General features: G+C 39.1%; 2 protein-coding genes across 2 annotated transcripts; both read right to left on the reverse strand.

Annotated features, from left to right (window-relative positions):
- Positions 1–1379: 1379 nt before the first annotated feature.
- On the reverse strand, positions 1380–5985 carry gpn2 (GPN-loop GTPase 2). Its single transcript, XM_083896184.1, has 5 exons — positions 5206–5985; positions 3959–4115; positions 3192–3352; positions 1977–2107; positions 1380–1766 (listed from the first exon to the last, which is right to left on the reverse strand). Exons 1-5 carry the CDS (start codon positions 5623–5625, stop codon positions 1694–1696), a joined length of 942 nt encoding a protein of 313 aa, XP_083752310.1. The 5' UTR covers positions 5626–5985; the 3' UTR covers positions 1380–1693.
- A 701-nt stretch (positions 5986–6686) lies between these two features.
- On the reverse strand, positions 6687–10298 carry gpatch3 (G patch domain containing 3). The gene is made up of 7 exons (XM_083897383.1): positions 9862–10298; positions 7932–8383; positions 7645–7819; positions 7475–7534; positions 7241–7362; positions 7032–7159; positions 6687–6914 (listed from the first exon to the last, which is right to left on the reverse strand). The coding sequence occupies exons 1-7, from the start codon at positions 10295–10297 to the stop codon at positions 6731–6733; spliced, it is 1557 nt and encodes a 518-aa protein (XP_083753509.1). The 5' UTR covers position 10298; the 3' UTR covers positions 6687–6730.

Genomic DNA, 10298 nt, shown 5'->3' on the forward strand with positions numbered 1-10298 from the left:
AGGCTTAGTAATGTGATTTCCCACATCAGCGCGAGCTCGCAGAGTGGATCACGCTTTATTTTTGTCTGACTACACGAGAAGTGCACGCGCTCGCGCGCGCACACATACACACACACACACACATGAGGGGCCTGTGCTAAAGATTTGTGTGTGTGACTGTGTGTAGAGACTTTCAATAATGTGCAGTGAATTAATAATACGTGGCTGTTTGGTTATGAAGCAGGGTCAGACGGTGAATATAGATTAGTGATTAGAAGCATCTATTCAGAGTCAAACATTTTAGTTTTAGCAGCTTTAAAAGAAAAAGCAGAGGCTCTTCCATCCTAGAGAACAGACACAGGGCCAGTTGTGCAGAAACACAGATTTAATGTGGCTTCCTCTCCCCGCCTGACTTAATTTTTCTGCTCTGGCTTTTTGGAAAAGCTGGACCAGACTTTTGTGGATCCGGGAGACGGATCTACAAGCACATGCGCCACCTGCTGGACAAGACTGACCAACTATATAAGAACTCGCTCTTGGCCAAAGTCATTCAACTTCTGATGTGTTTGGTGATGTTTCTGTTTATGACTCACTTCACTGTGGTCACAAATAATCAGTGGATATTATACACCTGTTATTGCTCAGTAGGTGGATGGAAAATCATACTGGTATTATTATAATATGATTTTAGAAAAATCACCATATTTATACTGCTTCAGTAGTTGGCTGTCCCACTGAAGAAGATTATGACCTGGATGACTGAGAACCTTCACCGGCACCACACTTATTTGATGCTGTATTGTTTGTCCTGATCCATTCGTGCTTAGATATCGCTCGATCCAGGCTCAGAAGCAGAGGCAACAGAGCCTTTATCAGTGTCTGCCACTGAGATATAGAACAAGCTACTTTTCCATTGAAGAGCAGACCCTTAAAAAAAACAAAACATTTAAAACACAGCTGAAGAGCATTCTCTTCTCACTGGCTTCCACTTCTAGTTAAGCAAGATACCAATACAGTGTTAATTTAACTTTTGATGTTTTATTGCTTCATTTTAATCCTGGTTTGTTTTAGTGATTGCATTACAAATTGTTGTTTGTAATGCACTTCAGGGCAACTTGAGGTTTTTAATTTAAATGCACCATTTTCAAAACTGAACTTAATTGTGTACTACTATACTATGAAACTATATAAACTACCATCACATATATCAAAACATTTATTTATGTAAGTATGTAACCATTCACCACACATTCATATAGATAGTGCAGGAGCTTTCAGTCATTTTATTGTTGGTAAATGAAAAATCACTTCATAAACCCTTACCCCTCAATATTTGACATTGAAAATGTACCTGCTAAAAAGAAAAAAAGAGTAAGGCCTTCAAATATGTAACATCTATTATTTATTAAAAAGGGGTTTTATATGTACATTTTGTGAACATGTATTGGCAATAGAGAGCAGTAGACCAATACTATAAATCACACTTCTTATTGATAACTCAATAAAAGTATTTACTATCAGTTAATCTGTGTGTTTTTCTGTTTTTTTTTTTTTTTTTCATGAGATGTGGTGCGACCTTGAAACATCTCCACTGCTTCAGAAAAGAGGGGCTCTCTATTCAGGCCAACCGAGATGGATGTTGCAAAGACTCCGCTGGAATAGTTGTGCTAAAAATGCAGCCAATTACGTCCTTTTAATGGGAGTTTTCCAGATTTTACAGGTCCATAATTTCTTCATCCACACTGTTCCCACTGGTTTCAACATACTTCTCTTGCACTCCAAGAGTACTGAAGGGAAATTATTAAGGAAAACATACAACAAAACAAAACCATAATTTAAAATGTATATTCTCAGATTCAGGTTCCTTTTAGCAGAATGTATTTATCTCTAGTTGGTCAAGACTTATTCCGTCTTTCAGACTCCTTCCAAAGATGTAGAGGTTTGACTTTAAACCAGATGAGTCACAGTGAGTCACCACAGTGATTAGGAAAGGATACGAGTTGAACTGGAAGTCTGCCCCCACAGCAGCTGACATCATAGCCTGCAGATTCCTCTCCTCCAGGTCTCCAAAGCAGTAGCCGTTAGCCTTGTCCACTGCTCGCAAGACCTGAATCATGCTCTCTTTGTCCTGGAGACAGAAAAGAGAAGCATTTAATCAAAAGGGGTTTTCCCCCTGTAGAAATTCACTGGAACTAACCACTGACAAAAAGCTCTGCTGAGAAACTCACAGACACCTTGTTCATGTGCTTTTAGGGGAAAATTCATAGTACTCAGATGTGTGATGCTTCATGATGTCGTAATTGTGATGTGATACTGCAGCTTTCCTTTTTGTGCCGTTTTTGTTACTCAAACCTTGTATCCAGAGACTACACGTACATAGAAAGTTACAAACTTTATTAGATCTCTGATTCTCAGCTATTTGCATCTTGCCTTTTCAAGGTCAAGAGCGTTGTGCGATTCTTAAACTTGCCGAGTTAAATGCCATTGGTAACCAAGGTAACTAGTGTCTGCTTAACTAAGCGAGTGTGGCGAAAAAACACAGAAAAGCATCAAGGCTGCAATTTCCCAAGTGCCATTTGTATAAATGACTTGTCCTATGTGCAGTGATGGTACAGCAGTCTAGACTCTTGTCTCTGGACACGCACAGGATCAAATCAGTCTCCATAAAGAAATAATGTCAGGGAGTGAACACAGTGTGGAGACATCCTCTTCCCTTTTACCAGTCTAATCCATCTACAAGAAATTGATCCAGTCTACATTTTGAAAATGCTATAAGATATTCATGGTCATGACTGATTTGCGTTACTTTTACTTTGGTGTACTTTTAATTAGTGAGCTAAAATATTTCTCTAAAAAAGTATTTACAATCTGTCAGCCATTTATTCTGATCGCGCTACATTAGCTCCGTTATTTATTTAAAACATTTTCCAGCTAAAAGTAGACTTTTAATTTTGCAGTTTTTCCTCTTTTGGTGGCACAAAAAAAATGCAGTACATAGACACAAACAAAGCTGGTAAAGGAAATATGATACATCAGGAAATGCCTCATAAATTATATCTAATTATTCGCTGATTCAATTAACTTTACTGAGCCATATAGTACTTTGATTTGTAGCAACATTAAATCCTACTGGCTAACATGTGCAACGATCCAAGTGTTTTTTCTGTTTGTTCTTAATATTTTACAGGGTGTTTCCAAAACAGCAGGTTTACCTGTACACTGAGGGGCACAAAGGAGACAAGGCTGTAATCTTGTATGACTTCGGCCAACTTCTCATTTAGACGGAGAAATTTTTTAAAGAAAGGGTCTGCAGCAAGGTGATCGAGGAGATAGGTCAGATCCATGACCTCTGTGTAGAAGTCAAGGTTGAAGGCTGTACGAGAATAAAAGAACAGACAAGGATAAAAACACAATGTAACCATGGTGCTGTGACGTGTGTATATATACTGTACTGCTGCAGTGCAGTGTGTAACCCATTTGTAGTTGTATTATTCTGTGTAAGTTTGGTCTTGATGAACAAAAACAATGCAACATTATCTGTACACTACGTCCTTCGTCTGAACACAGGCTGTGTCAAACACTTTTAGAGCATTTTGTATGTGCACAAACACAGACTAGGGCCAGAAGTGCTTATCAATCAAACTACTGATTCAAGCAGTAGAATTCACTTTTGAAACTTTTTGTTGGCGCTTGGTTCACTTTTTTCCAGTCACACTACAACGTGTTTGCAGCCATCTTGCTTTACTAGCCCAATGTTGCTGTTGCCTCTGTCTGCCTCGACACAAAAACAAATCACTTCCTGCGTGTAACACGTGAATGTCGTCGGGTGACAAGAGCTCTAAACTGCCTCTCTACTGAGAAACACAGTCGTTATTTGTTTACATTTAAAAAGTTACACACTGCAGCTTGACTAATCAGTGAATACAATATTGTTTTCTGTCTGTGTGTGCATGTGTTTGGTTTGAGGTGAAGCCTTTACCCAGTTTGCCGTACTGCTCGATCAAATCCATTTTGGAGAGCACGTTGACGTGGGGAAGCTCCACATGCAGCATGGTGGACAGGGAGGTGCACAGCACGGAGATGAACTTGGCTGGGTCAGCACAATAATGAGAATCCACAAGGTGCACGGCTGTCAGCTAAACGAAGCAACAACATGGAGATCAGCAGTCATTAAGTGCAATCTAAAGTTTAAATTACTTGTAAAGATTAATAATGAATGTATGGATAAAGCATCACATCATTTGATATTTTCATCTCTGCTGGTTATTCATAGATCTCAGCTAGTGACTGGTCACTGCTGGCCATCGTTAATTTATTTGTTTGGATATTTATTCTGTACTGGACCCCAAAGTAATCTTAAGGAATGCTCTTTCATTCTGTTTTATTCAATTCTGGTGGGGACTCTGTTAACAAAAGACATTAAGAAAGAACAATAGGTAAATGCGAGATAGAGGAGTGGGTACTGCAAGGTTATTATAGTTAATATAACTAATAAATAGTTAAAAACTAGAATTTTAAAACAGACGATAACTGAAACTAAAATTGTAGGTCATACATAATCTTTTTGAGTTCATATGAAGTGTTTTTTTTTCTCTGCTGACTTTTCATTCATCATAAAATTATTTCAATTTGCTGCTGTTTACAATGTGAGACATAAGGCTATGCAAGTTAAATATAACATTAGTTATGTAGTTAACTGGTTTAAGTTGGTTCATCTAAGTGAATCAAACCTCTAGTCTATGGGTTTGTTTTGTTATTATTATTTTGTTCATGTTTTTCCTCATAAGCAACGTGATGTAAGGGTTATCTATCATTATTCATGTTGTTATGTTCATGTGCGTCTTTTTACCTCTCACACTAACTACATCCAACCTCTGTAGTATTATGCACATTTTGCACTTCAGTCGACTTTCTTGTAGACTGTATATATTTGATGGTTGTTCATCTGTCCTTAAAAACTCATAGTAGTAATAAAAACTACAAATACAAACTAGCAAACATGCTCTATGAACAAACTCATTTTAAACAGTCAAAACTAAATAAAAACTAACACTAATGAAAAATCTAAAACTATTATAACCTTGGTGTACTGACACTGTGAAATTGGGAGGCTTTAGAGGAGGTTTACACTCTTTCTCTCGTCTCTTAATTGTCCTGCTTTGTCCTTCTGTTCAGCACTTTGTGACTTTTAAGTGTTGTTTACATGTTATCATAGTAGCAGCTCACCCTGAAGTTCCATTTGGCCAGCTGTGAAAATATATTCTTCACTGAACTCTGGTGGGTGTAGAGCTCCACCTGTCCAGGACAGTCAAACAAGAAGTAACAGTCACTGTGCAGTTGCAGCTTGTTCTCTAACCAGTCCAGATTTGCTTCAACATAGTCCATACAGTAGAGGAGTCCACCGTTGGGCCCGAGCTTCAGACCCTCCATGACGTCGTCCAGAGTGACCAGCTCTGCGATATCTACTGCACAGGTATATTTGAGTCCTTCGTTGGCAGGGTCCATGTTCACCACGACCACCTTACGTCCAAGGTGAGTCAGGAACTCCTGCATGCCTTGGCAGTAGGTGGTTTTGCCTGAACCCGGGGGTCCAATGACCACCTGGCCAAAACGTAGGGAGTGGGTTGCTCCTGTGTGGCCGGACATGGTTTCAATGCCAAGACGACGACTGAGCTGATGCTGGGTTTCACATTAAATGACGACCAGGATGCAGATGAGACACACGTGCTACTCTGAGGAGATTAACTTCCACTTCACTGTGTGTCAATAAACAACACTGAAGTGTCTGGATGAAGAGTTCACCATTTACTCACCTTTACCAAAGACTCATTACTTTTACTAATGTATGTAAATAAACACTCAGGAAATGGAACTTTGATAGGCGCTACTATGCTAGCGCTATCTACGTAGCTTAAGTTAGAAGTCGGTGTAGTAAAAACTACAACAAATACTAAAGATACCTTCTTTTCTTTGGTATTGACTGCAGTTTATAATTTAGACAAACTCCTGGCGAATAATTACTTCGTAACAATGGTGAAATGTTTGCATGCGTATAATGGTCGATAGCCAAGACCGAACTTCCGAATCACTTCCGGGTTACGTTACCAAAATAAAAGCGTTGTGAGATAATGGCGCGAGATAATTCCTTATTCCTGTCTGGTTCTGTTATTTCTTTCGTTTCGTTCTTACAGTTTTTCCAAATGGTAAACACATTTCAGAAACAGTGGCCCAATATCTTAAAATTCTTAACAAACACCAACCAAGAAGAGTTTGTGATTTTGTCAAAATGAAACTTGGATCTCAAAACCATGCTTTTATTCACTTTGAAGGTCAATGTTTCTGGGTGAGCAAATTGTTAAATAAGCAATTTTTGTTCAGAGATTTGATCTGAACTGATTAAGAATATTTGAGTGAGACCATTGCAATTGTGGTTTAGAGTTGAAAATGTATGACACATAAACTTCAAGTTTTCAGAATTGTGTGCATTGTTCAAATTTTTTTTGGTAAAATGTAGGGAAAACAGTAATACAATTTATTCATTTCTATCAAAATGTGAGGCACTAACACTGAAAAAAAAAATTAAGTGCCTGTGAGTCAGCAATTTGATTACAATGCATGAAATAAGCATTTAATAAAAATAAACTGGTTCGACACATGTTGAATGAATTGTGTGAAATGTTTTAATATCACAAGTAGACAAACAGGTAGATAAAATATATAATTTCTGATAACAATAACAATTTATTAAATGTCATCTTTGTGGTCCAATGCTGCCACCTGGCTGCCAGCCTCTGTACTTCATATTAGTGTTTGGTTGGCGTCTCAGCAAAGTGTCACCTTTATCAATGTCTTTTGGTTTATCATACACTGTAGTTATATGGAAATCTCTTCTGGGCCTTTTCACAGGATGTAAGAGCAATTTCTCTCCATGATATCTGCAAAAAGAACATTTACAACAGCATAAGGCAAGCAATGGATAACAAACAATGCAATTATACAACACCAAAACATACAACTATATTTTTCCATGTTTTTTTTTAATTGATGCTCACCCAAAGCCCCTTTTGCACTTAGGATGCTGTCCCTCACTCTCCAGGGCTTCAGGGATTCCTACTCGACTGTTCCCCAAGCCTTCTCCATCCTTCCAGCCTTGCTTCTCCATCACACGGCGACCAACACCCTACCCAAGGCAAATTAAATTATTAGACTGACTGTAGGAGACTTTTTGAAAGCAATTTATAGGCAGAGGCAACCTTCCTACCTTTGTAAACCTCTCAAAGCTGCCGATAGGCTGACTGGAGCCAGAGACGTCTTTGAGGCCCTCCCTCAGCCTCGTTTCGTATCGCATTCGGACGTAGTCACGGGCATCCATGTCACCTCCATCTGTGTAGGCAATAGCTTAGTTAAAGAAGATGTAAATTTGCAAAGATAATACTATTTGGCTCCTTTTCTCAACCTAGACCCTTGGAAATGTATATAAAAAAAAACTTGATACCTTTATCATAGTAAACACTCATGTCGACATCCCAGTCATCTGCTGTTTGTTCATCAAAATCTAAAGAGAAGACAAATACAAACAAGTAAACATCATTTTAACTAGTGAATAATTTAAAAACAACCAAATAATATATGCAGTTTATTGTGATGAATGTACACTAGTTTTACCTCCTTCTTCTTCTTGCCAGTACTGGGCGTCAGTGTAGAACACCAGGCCTGAGCCACCCTTTTCCCACTTCAGCTCTATCTCCTCTTCATACAGCCTCTCTTTGCTTCTCTCCTGGCTCGTTACATCCTCATGTAAAGCCTCATGGCGTTCCCACTCCTCACAGCGGTCATCATCCTGCAAACAGTATTTAACAAACCTCAGTGACGATGATGACAAATATTCAGCCAGCCCTATATCACAGATTACACATGCTAATAACTGACAGCTTATTTAAACGTCTACCCACATCATCTGCATTTGACTCTGCATCCTCCTCCTCCTCCTCTTTCTGCAGCTCATCAGTCTCTGTGGTTCCTGTGGTATCAGCCAAATGTCTCGAGGGTAAAGCAGCTGAAGTGGCTGGTCCTGATATTTCGTGCCCAGCAGCTGTTAATACAGTCTCCTCTGTGGCCGGTAGTGTCCAAGTGTCCTGATATTTGAACGGTACGTTGCCGTAACGCCGGTTGGAGCTGGTCTTGGGGAAAGTGAGGCCCAACTTGCGGATGAGGCGTGGGGGCAGTCGACAAGACTGGATGAGCTGAAGGAAGACTTTAACCGATGTGCCCACATTCCCGCTCTGCATCAGGGCAGGTGGATTCATCTCAGGCAAGCGATTGAGGTCAGCCTCTGTGAAACGCTCCGTTAATGAAATATGATGCCGCTGCTCGTACTTTGTTTTATAGGGGAATGATCCATTATCTGAAAGTAGAGGAAATGGTTTACATGTACAGTGGTAATACTTAACTTTACTTTTTAATAAAGGGGCCTCAACTGAGAGGTTTCTATTCATTAGTCATAATCTATAAAACAACATTTGTTGTCAAAAGAGCTTAAGGAAACTTTTCTCAGGCTTACTGTATTCCATCAAAAGTAAATTTAAGTGAAAACACAATGCACAGTTGACGTTAAAAAGTAACATTGCTCATAAATTTAAACATTTTAATGAGTTGCACATACCATTGTATTGGACTGCTACCTAAAACTGCATAAACATTCATTTATTACACAAAGTGGCTGCGACTGTGTGGTTTGGATATTCATTACAGAGGACACAAAAGAGTGTGTTAAGCTGCTGAATCAAGACTCTGCATCATGAATGTCTGTCCTATGAAATTTTGGTGAGTGGGTAGAAACACTAATTCAATGTGCCAGAATCAGGCCCATCAAGTTCAAGAACTACACTGGAATAAGGTTTCAGTACTTAGAATTCATCAAACAACCACTTTCCATGTGGTTTATTGTATTTGTGACAGTGGCAGCACTTACAAGAAACCTTACACACATAGTTGTATTCAGTGTTGCCATGGCAACACAAGTATTGATTTTATGTCTTTCTCTTCCTCTTGGTATAATGATGACTGACAGTACAAAGTGTTACATTAATGCCCACACCATCTGCACCATTTTCTATTCATGGACACCATTCCCATCTGTCCTGTCCTGTACTGCATGTCTGCAAATATGCACATTTATTCATATGCCAAACAGTTTCGTTTTATGTATTTGATCAAACATGATAAAATAACAAAATAAAGGGGTGGGAGAATATAAAAGAATATAAATAACAGCAAAACTTCTTTTCATAAACAAAAGAATAATCAATAATAATAATTCAAAAAAAGTGTAGGAGAAGAAGCTTTCCAGTCTTATTACAAAACTGAGCAAAGGAAAAGCTCAAGACAAAAAGTCACACTGTACCTTCATGTTATTCAACCAGATTATTCATCTTCTCTAACTCGGTCTACAATGTTGCATTGTCTAATTATTTTACTTATAAGGTCATGTTTGTATATAGTTGTACTTTTGTATATAATATTCTATTATTTTATTTTTGTCTACCTTTTAACCTTTTTTATATCTCTCTTTTAAATACCTCCTTTTAACTTTCATAGTGTGAGTTATTTTTTATCTGAAACTGCTGCTAACTTGACCAGGACTCCCTGGAAGAAGAGGTATTGTATCCCAGTGAAATCTTCCTGGCTAAATAAAGCACAACAAATAATAATGAATGCACAGTAAATCCTTATGTTCTATGCCTGGTGTCTAAAGCTGCTGTAACAGAATAACTTCCCAGACTGGGATCAATAAGGTACATCTATCTGTCCACATACTATTCAATCTATCGTATTTATCCTGTGGGTGAGGGTAAGGGTTCTCGCATTCTCTTGTTCACCAACCTTCTTCATGTGTGACTTTGACTCGTTTGATCACACAACGTTTGGCCAACCAGTTTCCCTTCGAGTCGATCCACTGATTCCCCGAATACATTCTGACGAACCGGTCTGCTTCTTTACCGTGAACTGAGACGACACAACAACAGGACTTCACCGCCTGCCTCTTCACCCCGTCGTTCTCTGAGGGCTCCTCGGTCTCTTCTGAGTAGCCGGAGCTGCCCATGTCGCTGCCAGTAGCGGCAGCATTAGCAGCGTTAGCAGCGGCTGTGTTTTCGGGGAGCTCTCTGAGAACCTCCGGTCGATGCCGGTAATGGAAACAATGGAAACCGCCGCTCTCAATGAACTGACTGAAATAATTCCTCAGGTCAGCAGAGCGAAAAGCGACAGGAATATTACTGACGGCAAAATACACAGAAGCTACACTGCCACTGTCCGCCATG

This window comes from Microchirus variegatus (assembly GCF_963457635.1).
Source record: "Microchirus variegatus genome assembly, chromosome: 1".
NCBI classification, from domain to species: domain Eukaryota; kingdom Metazoa; phylum Chordata; class Actinopteri; order Pleuronectiformes; family Soleidae; genus Microchirus; species Microchirus variegatus.